Source organism: Triticum dicoccoides, chromosome 1A (genome assembly GCF_002162155.2).
Source record: "Triticum dicoccoides isolate Atlit2015 ecotype Zavitan chromosome 1A, WEW_v2.0, whole genome shotgun sequence".
Classification (NCBI taxonomy): domain Eukaryota; kingdom Viridiplantae; phylum Streptophyta; class Magnoliopsida; order Poales; family Poaceae; genus Triticum; species Triticum dicoccoides.
Genome location: NC_041380.1, coordinates 260,966,293 through 260,985,293, shown reverse-complemented (window position 1 = coordinate 260,985,293; position 19,001 = coordinate 260,966,293). Strand labels below are relative to the sequence as shown.

The following is a 19,001-nucleotide window of genomic DNA, read 5'->3' as shown; positions in this document are numbered from 1 at the left end:
CATGTCTCTGTCTATATTTTCTTATGTTAGCTTGATCCAAAATGCAGCATAGAGGAGTTCGTCCAAACATCAAATCTTGGAGAATTCAAGACACGATTGCATCTCCTCCTTGCCTTCCATGGTGAATTTTCTGATGGTTCTAGTGTGGGTGTTTATTTAAGGTGAGGTCTAGAGTTTGCTGTGTAGTTGATCTCATGTTATTTATGGAAGTTGGGTTTTTCGTGTTTTTGCATCTCTGATATTTTTCAAACTGGTCCCTTCATTCTCAAAATGTGCCTTAATATATTAATATCTTCTCTCTCTCTTGGCAGTACTCCAGTGAAGAAAATCCAGAACATTCTGTACAACGTGTTTGGTTACTACATGCAGTTTTTGTCACTGTAAGTTTTTGTCACGTGAAGTTATTGCTAGCTCATTTCTTAATGGTTGATTATAATAGGTTTTTTTGCTCCTCAGTGTTCTTCGGCAAATTGAGGTCAGTAAAGAATCAGTTGAAAAGGAGTTGAAGGATCAGGTTAAGCTTTATCGATGGGATCAAGATCCATACAGTCTTGCTTCGATTGAAAATTTCAAGAGGACGAGGCAGAAAATTTTTAAGCTTCTGCAACGGTTCAATGTATGTACTAATTGCTTACTGTGGTTATTTTCATGTGAATGAATTTGCTAGGGCAGCTTAGCTTATTCTGTTACTGTGAATAGGGCTTCTTCTGCAACCCTATTGTGCCCATCAAACAACAGTCAATTGAATTACTTAGTTACATTTCTAGTTGGAAATTTCCTCTCGAATGATCTCTAGTTGTAATTACAACAGAAACATTTTTCTGCTAGTCGTCACTTCCATTAGTCTTTTTGCCATTATCGAAGCAATCATGTATAATAGGGTTTCTAAACTACCACTCCCTCTCTTTCCGTATGCAGGGCATATTAAGTTTCGTGAATACAATGTTTTCACACCAAGAATTACTTTATGTGTTCCATAAAAGAATTATTGACATTAAATTGGTATCACTAGATCCGTTTTCAAAAGTACCTACTGGTAATTTTGATTTGTATCATATAAACATGTATTAATGGAGTAATGTCCAAAGCCTTATATTAACAAAACCTAATGCATCCTGCATACAGGAATAAAGGGTGTATTGCTTAGTGCTCCATTGTTCTGACATTTATGCTTATCTTCAATAACAATTTTGGAAAATACATTTATTGGGCAGTTTACCTTTTTATAGGATATTTTGAAGAAACCTGTTATTACCCTACTGAATGAAGAGGCTACAGCAAGAAAAGTTCCATGCTGGCTTGATCCTGAGATACCTGAATCACAGTTTCCTGTTGACACGGAGAAACTTAGTGAAAGGTTGTCCCATAAGGACCATATATTTATTTAATCTGCACCATTGCATGTTCTTAGGTTCCCCTCTTTCTTCCAGGTTTTTGTGGTACAACAAGTGGAAAAGCCAGGCTTCTCTGTCATTGCAAACATTATTGCATGCAAACGATAGTGCTGCTGCAGTTCCCAACGTGAAAGGTGATAACCCCCCACCCACCCCTCTGTGGAAACTTGTTCTTTTCCCACGTGTTTTGTCCCTTCATTTTCCTTTAGTGTGTGTTATTATTGTGAACCATTGTTCTTTTTGTTCACAGAATCTGTGTATGCTGTTGTGCACAATATGGACCACCAACAAGATGAAGCTGAACTCAACGACAAATTGAAATTCTTTTGGTATGCACTTGAGAGGATTTGTAACGCGGCTGATTTTGGTTCTATACTGAAGCATGGTAAAAAGAACCAGAAGAAAACTGCTTTGTCCAGTTTGTTCAAGACACTTGAGGAATGTGGACTCTCAAAGCACAGGCCAATTAGTCATGAGGTACTGCTAATGGCAAAAACTGATTTTCCACTTGCGCTATATGTTGTTTGGCTGTTGAATGCTGTGATGTGAAATTAAAAGAAATTTATTTATTTTAATGTTGTCTTGATTTTTGTCTGCAAAATTGACTCTGACAACTTAATGTCTTCTAGTGGGGAAACGAGTTGGATGCACCAAGCCCATTGTTTTTGGAGCAGTCATACAACACAACACATTTACTCCAAGTGATCACGCAAAAAGCGTGTGAAGATGTTAGCACTATTCATTCTACTCTATTGGGCGCAAATAACTGGAAGCTTGCAAATCAGCAGTACTTCAGATGTTTGGCAACGGTGCAACAACTTAGGCAAATTTCCTTGAAATTTAACAAAGATCTAGACTTGCAAGAGGTTAGTTCCTTTACGTTTTGTTGTTTTGATGCCACAGATGATGCATTATCGAATTCGTGTTTATGGTTTAATTGGTTGAGCCATCTTTTGCAGGTTAATAAGGCTGCGTCCTTTATGTACCATCTTTTGACTACGTTATGTGAACAAAGACATCTTGCTTATGATCTATTTGAGCAGCTGAACCAGTTCCGGCATATGATCTTATTATTAGGTTCAGGAGGTACCTCTAGATCTGTGCCTTTTCTTTTCCTGTTATATATTTAAGTAAGTGAAACTTGTGACTTATCCTAAGTGAAAACTTATGACTTATCCTTTTGTAGGGAAGAGTGAATCTCTATCATCCTGCCAAAATGTACTGCTAATTTCCATGTGGCAGCAAAAGGTATGATTTCCACTACTTCAAGCTTTGAAGTTGTATGGATTCTATGTATTTAATTGACACGTGTTTTTGCACTTTTTATGTAGCAATTTTTTGACAATGTGCTAGCTATGGCCATGGACACCAACTTGTTGCTCAAAACCTTCAAAGGTTCTCATCATGCCTCCTGTGACAACTTTGAAGTAGAAGTTGCCGCGATGTCAACTCTTGTGGGGAAGTTTATTACAAGATTTTCTGAATCCAAGGTAAGATTGTTTGTTTCTTGACACTTACAGCTTGCGTATCGTATGTGTACGAGCTAGCTGAAACCAGGAACGGTAGGGGTCCTTTTGGTTGTCATCTGAGAATTTATGCCTTATTTTTTATGCATGCTTCGAATAAGTTGATGACATTGCAATGTGCCTTTTTGGTCCAATAACTTGAGCCGGATATTCTTTGAGTACTATAACAAGTTGCTCCATCTGAGCCGAATATTCTTCGAATAAGTTAATAATTCTGTTCTATTTTTTTGCAGGATTTATTAGACAAATTCTTAGTTGGATCCAACAATATCCTTGCTGGTGCCCACAAAAATATGCCTCTTGCTACAATAGAGATGGAGCAACTTGTTGCTGCAAATTGCCAGCTTGTCGACACATTTAGAGAGGATATACAGGTTTTATGCCACCAGGATGTTTCACTGAGATCTGTGAAGAAAGTTCTGCTCTCTCGTTTCGAAGAGTTACTGGACAAGGTTCGTGTTAATTACCAGTGCAAAGGATACTTAATTTTATTCCTCTAGTATGCTTAAGACGTGTAATGCAAAGGATGCTTGGTGTTTTGATTGTTGTACTGGTGATATGCTTATTAGTTTTTCCTCTAGTATGCTTAAGACGTGTAATGCAAAGGATGCTTGGTGTTTGGATTGTTGTACTGGTGATATGCTTATTAGTTTTTCCTCTAGTATGCTTAAGAGGTGTAGGTCCTGCAAAAATGTTACTGAGAGTTATGTAACATTTTCAGTTGCCCTGTTTTGCTGGGTGACTGGTAGACTTCTTCCTATTTTATGCACTACAGAACACTTTTTTTACTATAGGCATCCCCAAAATGCAGAAAAAGAAGAATTTATGTTTTGGTCTGATGTTGCAGCAGGTGGACTAATAATATCTTGCTCCTGTATGGATATAGTTATTTCAAATTTCTGTCTCTTCATTTTGCAATCATGCTTGAGGAATTTCTCATGTGTTACTATTTGATGCATTTCATTTGTGTTGTATGGATGTTTGGTTCTTAAGCATGGGTTAATGTCGTGTAGGGGAAGATAGCAACAGAGAGTTTCTCTAGAGAACTTAAAGACAAGCATGGACTATTCTCTGATGAACAAAAGCCTGAAGATTCATACACAGAAGCTTTTAAGGAAACTTTCGCACTAGCTGTCGGTGTTGTAGGACAGCTCACTGGTCTTGGGAGATCCGTTGATGAAACTAAAGAACCCTCCTTAGAGGGAAATATTACTTCCTGGAAAGATATTTTGCATTCGTATGTCATGAATCTTCAAATGGACCATGTCTGTGACGCTGGTGAAAATCTTTCTGTTTTAGTGGTATGTTCCTTCGCCCTTTGTTTGTCTTCTTGGTGTGTGTTCCTTCACCTTTAATACCTATGGATTTTTTTGCTTTGCCATCTGATCCTTATTGTTACCCAACAGAGGAAATTGTTGGACTACAAACCTGAGATGTGTTCTATAATAGAGGCGCAGTTAATGCATCTTCGTGTTTTGCTGCGTGTGATCCTGTCATCAGCCGAAGGCATACTTTCTGAACTTTTGGAAGCTCACAGAAGAGTAAGCTTGTCTTTGGTTTAGTAAAGTTTTACTTGTCCTTTTCCCCTGCTTTGATTGTAATGATCCCCCTCCCCCCCTTCTCATTGGCTTTTTCCCCTAATGGTTCCAGACATCTGAAATGACTCATGCACTCGGGGATCTTTTTATTTATCTATGTGCGGAGGGCTTTGGTTGTGTCGAAGATGCAGCTGAAGATGCTTCAGACGGACAGAAAGATGCAACAGGAACTGGAACTGGCATGGGTGAGGGGGAAGGTCAAGAGAGTGCAAGCTCTAAAATTGATGATATATCACAACTTGAGGGCACCAATGAAATGGTTAGTGTGTTTGAACAATAGTTTTAATCTTAGATTCTTTTAGTGAAGCTAACCCGTCTGCTGATATTTAGCAGGATGCTCAGTGTAAGGCAGATCAAACTCCTAAGGATGATGATCAAGCAATTGAAATGGAAGGAGATTTTGCTGCTGAATTAGCTGATGTTTCTGAGAATGAAAGCAATGACTCGGGCAGCGAGGGTGAAGACAACTTGGATAATCAGATGGGTGACACTGGTGATGCCAGTGAAATGGTTGCCAAGAAATCCTGGGACAAGAATGAAGATGATGATTCTAAGACGTCTGACGAGAAGTATGAGTCGGGTTCATTAGCCAAGGGGGCAGATGAGAATGATAGGGAATTGCGTGCTAAGGACGAATGTCCCATGGAGACAGATCCCGTGGAGACAGATGATAACGAGCAAGGCAAGAATAATAATATGGATGATGAACCAAGTGCTTGTGAGGATGCTGATGAGAATACTGATGATGTAATGAACAAAGCTGATGCATATGATGATCGAACAGGACCTGAACTCTCTGAACTGGACAATGATGATGAGGATGTCAACATGGATGATGCAGAACAAACCGATAGCATGGGTGCTGACAATCCTGACAACGAAGATATGGGCCCAGAAGAGGGGCAGCAAGAAGATGATAGTGCAGTTGCGTCAGAAGATATGGAGGAAGACGATGCCACACATGATGGTAACAATGTGGTTGATAATGAAGGGGATCATGATGAAGATGGAAATGTCGAGCCAAACAACATGGAGAAGCAACAGTTGGACAAAATGGAGTCACTTGCACATCCTTCACAAGGTATACAACCCAACCAATTGGAAACAGACTCCAACAGAGAATCTGAAGCAAACTTGGCCAACAGCATGGACATGAGCAGTGGAGTTGCTCCTTCTGTCGATTTTTCAAGTAATGAAGTGCCTAGTCTGGAAATCTCTATGCCCAACTCTGGTGAAGGTTCAAGAAATTTGTCCAACTCCAAGCCAGAGTTGCAGCCTGATGCTCCACCGTCACACATCAAGCAGACAAATCCTTTCAGGAGCATTGGGGACGCATTGGAGGACTGGAAAGAACGAGCAAGAGTCTCAGATGATACCCAGGATCATCAACCCGAAACTGAACACCATATTGATGAGAGTGCTACTGAATTTCGTTATGTGCCTGAGGGTGAGCAGAGCACCTCTCAAGCATTAGGTGATGCGACAGCTGATCAAATCAACGACGAGCTGCAAGTCAGGCAACCTATGTTAGAAGATGAAACCCGTGCCGAAGTTGAACAACCCGATGAGAGGATACCCGGGGATGACAAGCCTGAAATGCCCCATCTTCAAACTTCGCAATCACGTGCCAACAAGTCCGAAAGTGCCAACAGATTGGAGAGAAGAGATATTCAGACTGATGCATCCATTGAGGATTTGGTTCAAGATGAAATAATTGACACTTTTGGAGATGTTGTTTCATTCAAGCAGCGTCTGACAGATGACAGGATGGTTCAGCTGGATGCCCTAACCAGTGACAGGGAGATGTCTACTCATATGGATCTGGACATAATTAATGAAGAAACTGGAAGGACTATCATGGACTGGAGAAATCTTGAACTGGCTACCATGAAATTGTCCCAAGAACTGGCTGAGCAATTGCGCCTTGTCATGGAACCAACTCTTGCAAGTAAGCTTCAAGGAGATTACAGAACTGGAAAGAGAATAAACATGAAGAAGGTACTTGTATTCTCTTTGCCCCTTGTCAGTCATTGTAACATGCTCTCCTCTTTTTCTCTTGATGTCCCTCTCAAGAATGTGCACTTATACAAACATTATTTTTTTCTTCTGTCAGGTCATTCCATATATTGCGAGCCAGTTTCGCAGGGACAAGATATGGTTGCGACGAACTAAACCCAATAAACGAAATTACCAGGTGGTTATTGCTGTCGATGACTCACGAAGCATGTCCGAGGGCAAGTGTGGAAAAGTTGCAATTGAAGCATTAGTTACAGTTTGCCGGGCCATGTCGCAGCTTGAGGTTGGACAGTTTGCAGTTGCAAGTTTCGGGAAAAGAGGGAATGTTAAAGTCTTGCATGATTTTGATCAGATCTTCAATGCTGAAGCTGGAGTCAAGGTAGGGCATCTCTTTTGCTTTCGTCAGTTATAATAGAGTAATACTAACGTCTGTCTGTCTCTGTCTCTCTCTCTGCAGATGATCTCTAGTCTGTCCTTTGAGCAAGACAACAAAATTGAGGATCAACCAGTTGCGGATCTCTTGATGCATCTGAATATAATGCTTGATGCTGCTGTGGCAAGGTCGCGCACGCCATCAGGACAAAATCCACTTCAGCAACTCATACTTGTAATATCTGATGGAAAGTTCCATGAAAAGGTATAAACACTTTTTCTTTCATATTTGCTTATGGATTAAACAATGCTTATTGTTTTAGTGCTGAAGTTTACTTTATGGGAGCAGGAAAATTTGAGGCGCTGTATCAGGAATGTTCTAAACAGAAGGAGAATGATTGCATATGTACTCCTAGATAGTCATGAGGAATCCATTATGAACTCACTGGTGTGTACTTCAATACTTTCACTGACATTGTTTTGCACAGCCATCTAACTTAGGTAGTTTATATTCTGACGGCATTTTCTTTCCAGGAAGCATGCTATGAAGGAGACAAGCTAATCTTGGGAAAATATATGGACTCATTTCCGTTCCCTTACTATGTTATGCTGAAGAACATTGAAGCGCTTCCTCGCACACTGGCCGATTTGCTTAGACAGGTATGGAGCAACACACATTTTTGGCTCATGTCATTCCTTAGTTAACAAATGGATGCTGGATTCATATCTATGCTGTTTTCTGCTGCGCAGTGGTTTGAGCTGATGCAGAGCGCGAACGAATGATCTTTGGGGACGTTGCCAGCTTGTCAAATTGCTCAGGGAACCCGATGTTGTAAACCCATGGGTGTTCTCTAGGTTCATACTGGAACAACTAGTGGTCCAAAGTCCCGAGTTTTGTACAAAATATACCACACCTGTTGTAGCTTGTTTTACACTTCGGAACAAATTGTTGTGTAAAGATTCCTTTGTACTCCCTCCGTTCCGAATTACTTGTCTTGGATTTGTCTAGATACGGATGTATCTAGACTCATTTTAGTGCTAGATACCTCCGTATCTGGACAAATCTAAGACAAGTAATTTGGAACGGAGGGAGTACGAAATATGCTACATTTCCACATAAATGACTTGTGGGAAGTCAGATTTTGAGTAAAACGCACATTGCAATACCAAGGGATTAATGCAAAATCGCTTGCCATTGTCACCATACAACACTATCTTGTGCCCTAAGAGGATTCAGGGATGACCCGGTGGAGAATTCTTGAAGGAGTGGTGGGTGGAGAATTCTTGAAGGAGTGGTGATTGTTGTAGCCCGAGGCTTGTAGGCACTTAGGTGGCCGACTTGAAGTAGTCGCCCGAGGCTTCAAACTTGTAGTAGCATGTAGCTCGAGTATAAGTGTCGTACTTGTAGGAACTTGTAGTAGCATCTACTCCCTTCGTTCCTAAATATTTGCCTTTATGGATATTTCAACAAATAACCACATACGGAGCAAAATGAGTGAATTTACACTCTAAAATAAGTGAATTTACACTCTAAAATATGTCTACATACGTTTATTTGAAATGACTAGAAAGACAAATATTTAGGAACGGAGGGAGTAGCTTGATTATAAGGTGGAGCTTATACTCAAACTTGTAGTGGAGTTAGCTTGGGCATAAGGTGCAATTGTAGGAGCTTGAGAGTTGTTGGTGAAGCTACGTATCGAAGGTGGAGTACTTATGTCATCTTCTGCTCCACCTTTGTCGCTTGGTGAGAAATAATGTTGTCTGCGGTGGAACCGAAGCAGGTCTTGCACGACCGGATGGACGGACAACGATAATCCCCGTTCGTTAATCCCCGTTCGTTGAACTATATGCGATACTCTTAAAGACTCAAATGTTCCATCAAGGATAGAACCGTATATTGACACGCTTTTGGAAAGTGGATATATACAGAACATACAAATGCCGCAAGATTACATAATATATCATACATAAGATTAACATCCGACTACGGGTAAAACACAAACATGAGCTCGAATGACATCCACCCTGCTAGCTCAGGCTGCCGACTAGGAACCTATCCCTTAAACAAAGAAGAAGCGGAACAAGAACTCCAAAACAATAAACCTCGCTCTCATGTCATGATCGTCGCATAATCTGTACCTGCAACTGTTGGAGGAAGGGGCAAGTGGTGAGGTTGCAGCAGCGTCTAAGCAATGTATTATGAACAATATTTGATTCTTCTCTGAAATCTTTTATGTATGATTGGTTATCTATGCAAGTCTCATCGAATTATCAGTTTTGTCTGGCCTACTAGATTGATCTTTCTTGCAATGAAAGAAGTGCTTAGCTTTGGGTTCAATCTTGCGGTGTCCTTTCCCAGTGACAACAGGGGTAGCAAGGCACGTATTGTATTGTTGACATCGAGGATAAAAATATGGGGTTTATATCATATTGCTTGAGTTTATCCCTCTACATCAAGAAGATGACATCTTCTACCGCAATTGAGTTCGAAAGCAAACTTAGAAGGAAAGATTGAACGGAGTTGTTGTAAATTCAACAACGAAAAGAATAAGCTTGTTGTGGCCTTATGGAAAAATATCTCAAGATTATGAGGTGGTAATCGGCCACAACCGGGAATGATTGCATAGCTAAGAAGAACGATGAACAAAACTCCACTTCAAAAGAATACGGAGAATTAATTGTACTTCGAGACGCAAGAGGAAAAGATACTTGCACTCCTCCAACAAGAATCTTAATGAACTCTTGAAGAATGAATTAAATCCTTACGAACCACCGTGAAGAACTCCGATAACAAAAGAATGATGAGATGGAATTGAAGTATGAAAAGAATAAGATTAAAGCCTTGCAATGATTAAGATGGAGGTTCCGATGATATAACCGAGAAAACTTTGAACTCTGAAAAAGAAAATATGAAACACATTGAACCGAGAATGTGATATGACGAGCAAACTCCAAAAGGAAGAGATTAAACAACTTGATGAAAGAAGAATAAGAATTGTGTTATGCTTATCCTCCACCAATTAGATTGATGAGAAGCAATGGATTTGCATACTACTTATTCGCGTTGGGAGAGATTAGGGGCGATATCGTGCAAAACTTGAGAAAGTCTTCATGAACCACCGGTAGGACTGCAAAGAACGAATGAATTGATACGATAACAAAGGAATAGGAATGTAGAACGAACCACCGTAAGAATTAGAAAATGAATTACAAAAAAGAGAATGACTCTCCAGAAAACATTACAGACGGACGAAGGTACTTGAGTGAATCCAAAAGCAAGAGAACAAAGAGATCGCGAACTGATTAAAGAATGCTTGAACGAAGCACCGGTACAAATAAAGGAACTTACGAAGCTGAAGGCTTGGAACGAAGGAATCTTCTGAAATGGAGGCCTCCAGATAATCGAAACGGAAAACAACTCCTGAAATACTCCGGATGGTTAAGAAAAGAATCGCATGATTAGAAACAATTTGAGAGGATAACATGAAGCTAGAACCATGAATCTCTAAGAGAACGGACAAGATTTAGAGGAAAAAATCTTCTTCGGTCTTCAAATGTTGAGAATGACGATGAGAAACACCACCAAAATTGTTGAGGTACTTTGGGAGAATATAAAGCGAAGAGGTTAATCCAACAATGAAAATGGTTTGAAATCAATCTTGGAAAAGCATCTGGCTGATGAAATCCATACTTACGTCAAACTTCGAAAATAATTTTGGAATAACTCTAGAAAATTAGAAGAGTCAGGTAAGATCCTGGGAAAAGACCCGTGGGTTAGGGCCCACTGAAAAGAAGTACCGTTGGAAAGGATTGCTGTGGAAGAGATAATGCACCAGTTGATTTAAATGGCTTGAACGAGATATCCACCTCGAAATAGCTTGAATCGATTAAGAATTGGAAAATGCGAATCTTTTGAGATATCTCCAACACTTCGGATATGAATAGAGAGAGGTGAATAAGTAAGACATCCATGGATAAGAAATTCCAACATGGAAATCATGTAAACCAAAAGGAAGAGTTATGAATAACAACGAAGCTTGATTTTAGACCACCGGAGAAGGAAGAGAACGAAGAATGATGAACTGGAAGCTTCCTTACTATCTTCGTGAGAGTCACCGGATAAGAACATTGATGGAAAAGAATCGAGAGACTTCCCATCAATAAAAAAATGATACTTGATTAGGAAATATGAGTCCTTGAAGAAAAGGGTGGGAGGGCGGGGAAAACAAAGACAACTAGATGAAATTCTAAGCATTTTACATATATAAAACATTTTAATCTGATGCACGGTTTGTGAGTTATTAAATGCGTGAAGTGCAAGGGCTTTTCTGTAAAACTGGCAGCCTCTGGATAATTACTAAATTCGCAGAACTGAAAAAAAGTCTACGAGCCGAATCTGCTCTTGGGCCAACAACGCATAGGGGGGTGGTTTGGGCGGCTCACCAAGGGTTGAGGCCCGTCGGTGGAGGAGGCAGGCCGGCAGGAGGGCGCACAGCTTGGCCGACTCGTGGGGCCGACGGCGCGTAGGAGGCAGGCTGACTCAGTGCTGCTCGCTGGGAGTGGTTGCTGGGCTTTGGCGCTCCTCGAGGCCCACGCGAGGCAGAGCTCGCGTGTGTGCAGGCGCGGTCCAGGTCATCGTGATGCAGGGGAAAAATGGCGGCCGACGGCGCGAGATCCGGCGTGAAGGACGATGGATCCGGGCGTTTGATGGCTGGAATGGGCGGATCCAGGGGGTTCCAGCAAGATCCGACGGGGTTGGAGCTCCAGGCGGTGACGGTTCCGTGCTTCGGCAAAACAGGGAGAGAGAGAGATGGGAGGGAGAGCGAAGGAACTAGAGGAAGGAAGAGGAGGGCAGGGAGAAGGGCGATGGGAGGCGGCGACCTGACAGAGGTGGAGGCCACGGTTGCCGATGAGGGCCAGCTTCGGTGACCCGCCGGAGGAGCGAACGACGGTGGGAGGCGTTGCATGAGGTTCAGTGATGAGGGAGCTCGAGGGAAGCAAGGCTCCTGCGGCTGCGGGCGCTCGGGAGGCGCGACGGCATGGTTCGGGCTTGCTTGGGCCCGGCGGGCCAGATTCGGCCCCCGGTGGGCCGCGCGATGGAGAGGGGGCTGCGGGGCGACGTGGCGGCCTCTGAGTGCGCAGGAGCGGTGCTGGGTGGCGGCGCGGCCACTCAGACGATGCCAAGTGGCGACGGGGAGGTGGCCGGCGCGGAACACGAAGAGGGCGGCAGCGACTGATGATTAGGGGCATGGAAATTGAGGAGGAGGGGTAGGTGGCTGCCAAAAATGGAAGGGGAGGGTTTTAAATAGGAAAGGGGGGCTAGGATTAGGGTTAGGAGGGGTTTGGAGGTGTTTCCGGACCTCCGATCGCGATCCGATGGTTCCGGTCGGAGGGGGGTTTGGTGGCTGGTTTAGAGTGGGAGTGGGCTCTAACGAGAGGCCTTGGGCTAAGAGAAGGGAAGAGAAGGAGAGGCCCGACGACAGTTTTGGGGACCGAAACATCTAACGAATAAACCGACTATAATGCCGCTATATGTTTAACGGTTGGGCTATCAAACGAGCTCCGAATGCGATGAAACTGGACAGGCGGTCTATCTACGCTATAATAAGACTGCACGCCAACTTTTGTCCCATTCCGAGAACATTTTTTGGCCACTTATAAAATAATTTTTCGGAGGTGCCGCGGGCGCGCGCAAGTGTGTCTGGGCTCAGAACGGACAATAGAAGGAACGGGGAGACTGGGACAGACGCGAGTTTTGAAAACATGCAGATGCAATGCGGATGATGACATGGCAAAATGCAACACGCAAACAAATGACATGGCAAAGACAGCGAATAACTAGAAGACACCTGGCGCATCGGACTCGGGGCGTTACAGGATGCCAAGGTCAAGCCGGTTGTTATTCCAGTCGTAGAGGATTTTTGTTTAACTATGGTTAAACTGTGTTATCAAACGCCTTGATCCAAGTAGCTCAAGATGCGATTTTCAGAAGTCTCATGAACCTTATGATCAAACTAAAACACAACCTGAAATAGGTATGAAAGATTACGTCTTATGAGCTTGTGGATCCCACGTGGCTCCGTTTGATCCAATTCCAACACTATAAATTTCTTAAAATCTAGAAACCCCTAGTGCGAGACCCGAAACAATTCTTTCGCCTCCACAAGCCTTTGTTCTTCCGCGATCCCATCTGGAGGTCTCCACCAGTACTCAGCCGGAGGGGGAAACCATTGGGGAGGCAATCTTCATCAACCATGTTGCCTCCATGATGATGTGTGAGTAGTCCCCACAAGACCTACGGGTCCATAGCATTAGTTAGATGGCTTTCTCTGTCTCTCTTTGATCTTCGATACAACGAGCTCTTCGGAGATCTACAATTCTCGCGGCACGTTTGTTGGGATCCAATGATTTATGGGTTTATGGTCAGATTCGAGTTATTTTCTGAGATTTATTTATGTGTGATTTTATAGCCTTGCAATTCTCTCCGATCTATCCATCTTCTTTGGCCAATTAGATTGATTTATCTTCAATGGGAGAGTTGGTTGGTAGTAGGTTCAATCTTCTGGTGTCCTTACTTTGGCCAATTAGATTGATTTATCTTCAATAGGAGAGGTGCTTGGTAGTAGCTTCATTATGTCATCATGCTTCAAGCATTAAGGGTAAAACGATGGGCCTCGAACATATTATTTGGTCTTTCTTTGCGTACATTATGTCATCACGCTTCAAGCATTACTCTGTTTGTTATGAACTTAATGTTGGAAATATGCCCTAGAGGCAATAATATTGTATTATTATATTTCCATTTTCATAGTAAAGAGTTTATATTTCATGCTATAACTGCTATGATCCTGCAATATGTGATATAGTGAAAAACTCATGCATGTGTGAAATGATAAACAATAAAGAACAGGTTCCTAGTCTTGCCTCTAAGACTGGCTGGTGATCATGTTTTCCGGATCTTAGAATATCGTTAAGTGTAACGATAGTCCTAAAGCAACATTGGGAGTATGACGTTAGAAGAATGATCATATTGGATCGACCCAAACTTGCTCATTATACTTTGAGGTAATATTGCCTGAAATCAATTGTTATAACACAGAGTGTTAACATGTGTTTTTGTTCCTCAGACCATGAGAGTACTGTAGTCACTTCTTACCATACGATAAGCCTCGAGGTTACTCAAACGTCATATTTGTGTGTGTGTGCGATATATTTGCCTAATCGGGCAATAAGATGGAAATAGTGCATGTGACATGAGTTGCCGCCGAACTGTGCTTGAGTTGCCTATGTTTTCCTGAAATGTCAACTTATTTCCGTTTCGGCGGATTTCGGGCAAACTCTACATGTCCTCTTTTTAGGGAAGGTCATGCCGAATTTTTGTATGACTTTGATGCATGCATGCATTTTTATAATAAATTTGTTTATTATTACCACACATGCGATAATGATGGTCAGTGGAACGAGGGTGGAAACGTGGTTGCGATCGGCGGTGTAGGACATGAATGCAAATAACCGGAGAGAGATTTTATGTCTGTGTTGAAGATGTAAAGGAGTTTGGCTCAACCCCTATAAGGATGGTCGTTTGAAGGCGCACCTGCTCATGACTGGTTTCATGGATGACTAGACTCGGTGGATAATTGAAGATGATGATGAGGACGCCGATGGGGCAGCCAATGATGACACTGGGCCAGACAAAGATATGACCGATAATGGCAACAAAGAAGGGGCTGGACATGGCAGCGGAGAAGAGGCCGAACATGGCAGCAGAGAAGACGTCGACACACTGCAACCTTCCTCGCTACTAAGTTCAATCGTGCGGGACCCTCATGTTCGAGACCTGCTTCGCAAGGAGACGAGTACCGATAGAGCTGCTTCTAGAGAGGAGGCCAAGCTAGAGCAACTGGAGGTAGACTTGAACACTCCATTGTATGATGGTTGCGATACCGAGGTGACCCACTTGAGTTTCACGGTCGAACTTCTAAAGACGAAGGCTAAAAACAAATGAACCGACATAAGCCTGGACAAGCCTCTCAAGTACCTAAAGAAGGTTCTTCCTGCGGAGAATCTATGTCCTACTAGTGTGGATGAGGCCAATAAGATCGTGTGCTCTCTTGATCTGCCGCACATTAGATACCATGCATGCATCAACGATTGCGTCATTTATCAGAAGGAGCACGCGGAAAAAACCAGCTGTCGGGTGTGCAATGCTTCTCGATACAAGAAGGCCGGAAAGAAATCTCCCCAGAAAGTTGTATGGTACTTACCGATCACTCCCCTTCTGCAACGTTATTTCGTAGATCCTAAGGAAGAAAAACTCATGCGTTGGCACGCGGAGAGGAAAAAGCCCGACGATGAAGATGATCCGAAGCTGAGACACCTCACGGATGCAAGCCACTAGAGAGCATTCAATGCCGAATATCGATATTTCGCAGCTGATGCAAGGAACATCGTGCTTGGCGGGAGTACCGATGGCATGAATCCGTTTGGCAACCAAAACACCAACCATAACACATGGCCCATGTTTGTATGGATGTACAACCTCCCCCTTGGTTGTGCATGAAGTCAAAGTACACACACATGAGCATGCTGATTCAAGGGCCGATACAACCGGGAAATAATATTAATCTGTATCTGGGGCTACTTCAAGAGGAGTTAGACACGTTATGGAAAACACCGGCCAAGACATGGGACACCAGCAAAGGCGAGTATTTCTATATGAGAGCCGTGCTGATGATGACGATGCACGAATATTGCGGATGCATGCGGTGCATGGATGATACAACATCCCAGCAGCTAACGGAAGATGGCGGGTCTTGGAAAATCGTGTACATGAGGCATCGAAGATGGCTCACGAAGGAAAACCCGCGGAGAAACCATGGAGCTCTATTCAATGGTGAGGCTGAGCATCGAGGACCTCCACGTAAGCAGAGCGGCGCTGAAATCGATGAGCTATTGAAAAACTGGGAACAGTGCCCCGCACCGGGAGAGATGATGAAAAAGGCGTCGGAGCCGCTGCTAAAGGTATGGAAAATGAGGTCTATTTTCTGGGCCTTGGAGTACCGGCCCACACTCGACATGCCTCATTGCTTTGATCAAATGCATATCACGAAGAATGTCCTTGAGAGCTCGATTGCAACACTAATGAACATGCCGGATAAGACCAAGGATGGGCCGAAGGCAAGAAGAGACTTGGAAGATTTGAAAATCAGGGCAGATCTCCACATGCCGCCCCATAAAAAGTCAGAGGAGGCGGAGACAGAGGCGCGGGAGCAGGGCAAAAAAGTGAACAAGAAGGAAGAGAATTATTTCCCCCTTCTTGCTTTACCTTAAGTCCGAAGGAGATCGATCAATTCTTCAAGTGCCTTACCGGAATCAAAGTTGGTTCCGTTTACTATGGGAGGATAAGCAGATTTCTAGACACGAAGAAGAAAAGGTTCAACGAGATGAAGTCTCATGACTGTCATGTGATGATGATGCAGATACTACCTGTTGCCCTTAGAGGGATAATGGACAAGCATGTCCGTGACATGTTTATTGGTCTCTACAACTTTTTTTGACGTTATTTCTCAAAAGTCGATCGATGTGAAGCAGCTCCGGAGGCTACAGGAAGAGATTTTTTTGATACTAAATGAGCTTCAGATGTACTTCCCGCCCGTGTTCTTTGACGTCATGGTGCATCTGTGTGTCCACATTGTGGACGACATAATAGACCCGCGGCCGGCATTCCTGCACATCATGATGCCATTCGAGAGGATGCATGGGGTCATCAAAGGATTCGTTCATAACATGTTGCGTCCAGATGGAAGCATCGCCCAGGGCTATCTGACACAAGAGTGCATCTATTTCTACGAGAATTCTCTATATGGCGGAGACCGGCCTATTGTTGGTTTGCCCATTAAGAATCACCTTGGGAGGCTTGAAGGAGAAGGTCACTCCAAAGGTCACATGGAACTGCATGTGGGTTACTCGGATCGACGCAACGACTTTGACATAGTAAAATTAGTAGTGAGACATCACCTAGACATGGTAGCTCCTTTCATGACACTGCACAAAGAAACCAACGCAAAGAAGTATCATGACCAGGGGCTATCCAGGACGAACTCCGAAGTTATTAGAGAGCACAACTCCACTTTCCTGCATTGGTTCAAAGAGCATATTCTTGCTAATCCCCTGGAAGAGGGCTCTATGGATAGATTGCTCACATATGCCTTAGCACATGGCCCCGCAGCCAACCTCGCGACCTATCAGATATATGATATCAATGGATACACATTCTACATGGAGGCCAAAGATATAAACAATGATTTTCAGAACTCAGGGGTGACGATGGAATGCATGACCGGTGAGAACGCCGCAACTGAAAGATTCTATGGAAGGATTGAGGAGATTTGGGAGCTTGACTACTTTGGACTGCACAATGCGACGATTTTCCGTGTCAGATTGGCTAAGAATGTCGAAAGATAAAACCGATATTTCACTACCATGTCTATACCCAACTCCAAGAGCGTTGCTGTGAACGCCATCACAAAAAAGAGCCATGTGTACACGCTAAGCACGTGACACAATGCTTCTTCATAACCGACCCGAGAATCCCAGCCGTGTTGTCATGAGGAGAGGCAAAAGGAACATCATCAGAATGGATGAAGTCGCCAACGAGGAAGACTATGCATGGTTCCGGCTCGGTCGTCTATCAGAAAAGAAAACTGAGAAAGGAAAGAAGAAAAGGAAAAGGAAAACAAAAAAATACAAGGAATAGAAAAGAAAATGAAAAGAAAAAGAAAAAAGGAGAAAGGAAAAAAGAAAATGAAAAGAAAAGAAAAAATAAGAAAGGAAAAAAGAAAAAGAAAATGAAAAGAAAAACAGAAGGAATAGCAGTAGCGTGGGTATGGACCCGCGCTATAGCTAACTTAGCTGTAGCGTGTGTTTGTCCTTTCTTCTTAGCTATAGCGCGGGTCCAGGCCCGCGCTACTGCTAAGTTAGAGTTAACCACTGCGTGGGCTCCCTTCCTCCTCCTTCCTCCTCCAATTCCACACTCTCTCTGTCTCCCCCCTCGTTGCCACCGGAGCCCCTGCCGTTGCCGCACCCCAGCCTCGAGCGCCGTTGGAGCCTTGCCCTTGCCGGGGCCCCTACCCTCACTAGAGCTGGAGTCTCTGCCCTTGCCGCGCCCCTACCTCCTCCCTGTCGGATCCCCTGCCCTCCACGACATCGCCCCACCCTCCGGTGCCTCGTCACCGCCTCATCACAATCTCCACCGACCTCCACCACCCCGCCACCGTCTCCCCCGACCTCCACCTCGCTGCTGTAATCACCTACCTCTCCTCTCTAGGGTTAAGTGTAGTTAACTATAGTTTAGGTGTTTAGGTTAACTAAAGTTTAATTAGGTGTATGTTTTAGTTAACTGTAGTTTAATTAGGTGTATTGTAGTTTAGGTGTTAACTGAAGTTAACTATAGCTTAGGTGTTCACGTGTTTTAGTGTAATATTAGTTAAGGTAATTCTACGGTTTATGTGTTTTAGTTAACTGTAGTTTAGGTGTTTAGTTAACTGAATTCTAGGGTTAGATATTTTAGGTGTTTAGTTATGTTAATTCTAGGGTTAGGTATTTTAGGTGTTTAGTTATGTTAATTCTAGGGTTTAGGTGTTTCTGTTAAATGAATTCTAGATATTTTAGGTGTTTTAGGTGATCAAGTGAGAGTGTGCCATATTAGTGAGTGAGAGGGGGTTAACAAAATTTTAGGTTCTTTTTTAGTGCAATGTTAGTACTTTTTGTATTGTAATTTGAGCATGATGATCTGCATTCAGTACGCGATGATGATATCCATTGAGTGATACTGAATTTGCAAGCATAACCATTTTTCTATATGCAGGGAAACTACGAGTGGCCTATGTTTCGCCAGAATGTTGATTCATTTATGTTCCGGCGAATTTCAGGCACTCGATATGTCCACCTTTTAGCAAAGGTCATGCCAAAATTTCCCGTGAATTTCGGTATGACTTGTGCTAGAAAGTAGGCATACCGAGTGCCCGGGATTTGCTGCGACGGGAATGAAACGACATTCCAGCAAACCATAGGCCTTTTTTATGTCATTACTC

At 43.1% G+C, this 19,001-nt stretch overlaps 1 protein-coding gene across 2 annotated transcripts in view; it reads left to right on the top strand.

The window, feature by feature from the left end:
- The window catches only part of LOC119268039 (midasin-like), a 35,350-nt gene extending 27,278 nt beyond the window's left edge, over positions 1-8,072 (top strand). The window contains exons 47-66 of one of the 2 annotated variants that reach the window (XM_037549542.1): positions 48-161; positions 312-380; positions 457-616; positions 1,230-1,357; positions 1,431-1,528; positions 1,645-1,871; positions 2,024-2,260; positions 2,354-2,480; positions 2,581-2,642; positions 2,726-2,884; positions 3,154-3,372; positions 3,934-4,221; positions 4,327-4,461; positions 4,571-4,777; positions 4,852-6,516; positions 6,632-6,913; positions 6,992-7,171; positions 7,256-7,354; positions 7,441-7,566; positions 7,657-8,072. In XM_037549542.1, coding sequence (XP_037405439.1) covers positions 48-161; positions 312-380; positions 457-616; positions 1,230-1,357; positions 1,431-1,528; positions 1,645-1,871; positions 2,024-2,260; positions 2,354-2,480; positions 2,581-2,642; positions 2,726-2,884; positions 3,154-3,372; positions 3,934-4,221; positions 4,327-4,461; positions 4,571-4,777; positions 4,852-6,516; positions 6,632-6,913; positions 6,992-7,171; positions 7,256-7,354; positions 7,441-7,566; positions 7,657-7,689 — 4,615 coding nt within the window. In that variant the 3' untranslated portion in view covers positions 7,690-8,072. Of the gene's footprint in view, positions 1-47; positions 162-311; positions 381-456; positions 617-1,229; positions 1,358-1,430; positions 1,529-1,644; positions 1,872-2,023; positions 2,261-2,353; positions 2,481-2,580; positions 2,643-2,725; positions 2,885-3,153; positions 3,373-3,933; positions 4,222-4,326; positions 4,462-4,570; positions 4,778-4,848; positions 6,517-6,631; positions 6,914-6,991; positions 7,172-7,255; positions 7,355-7,440; positions 7,567-7,656 lie in introns of both variants that reach the window. The other variant, XM_037549535.1, reaches the window with a different exon arrangement.
- The last annotated feature ends 10,929 nt before the right edge of the window (positions 8,073-19,001 follow it).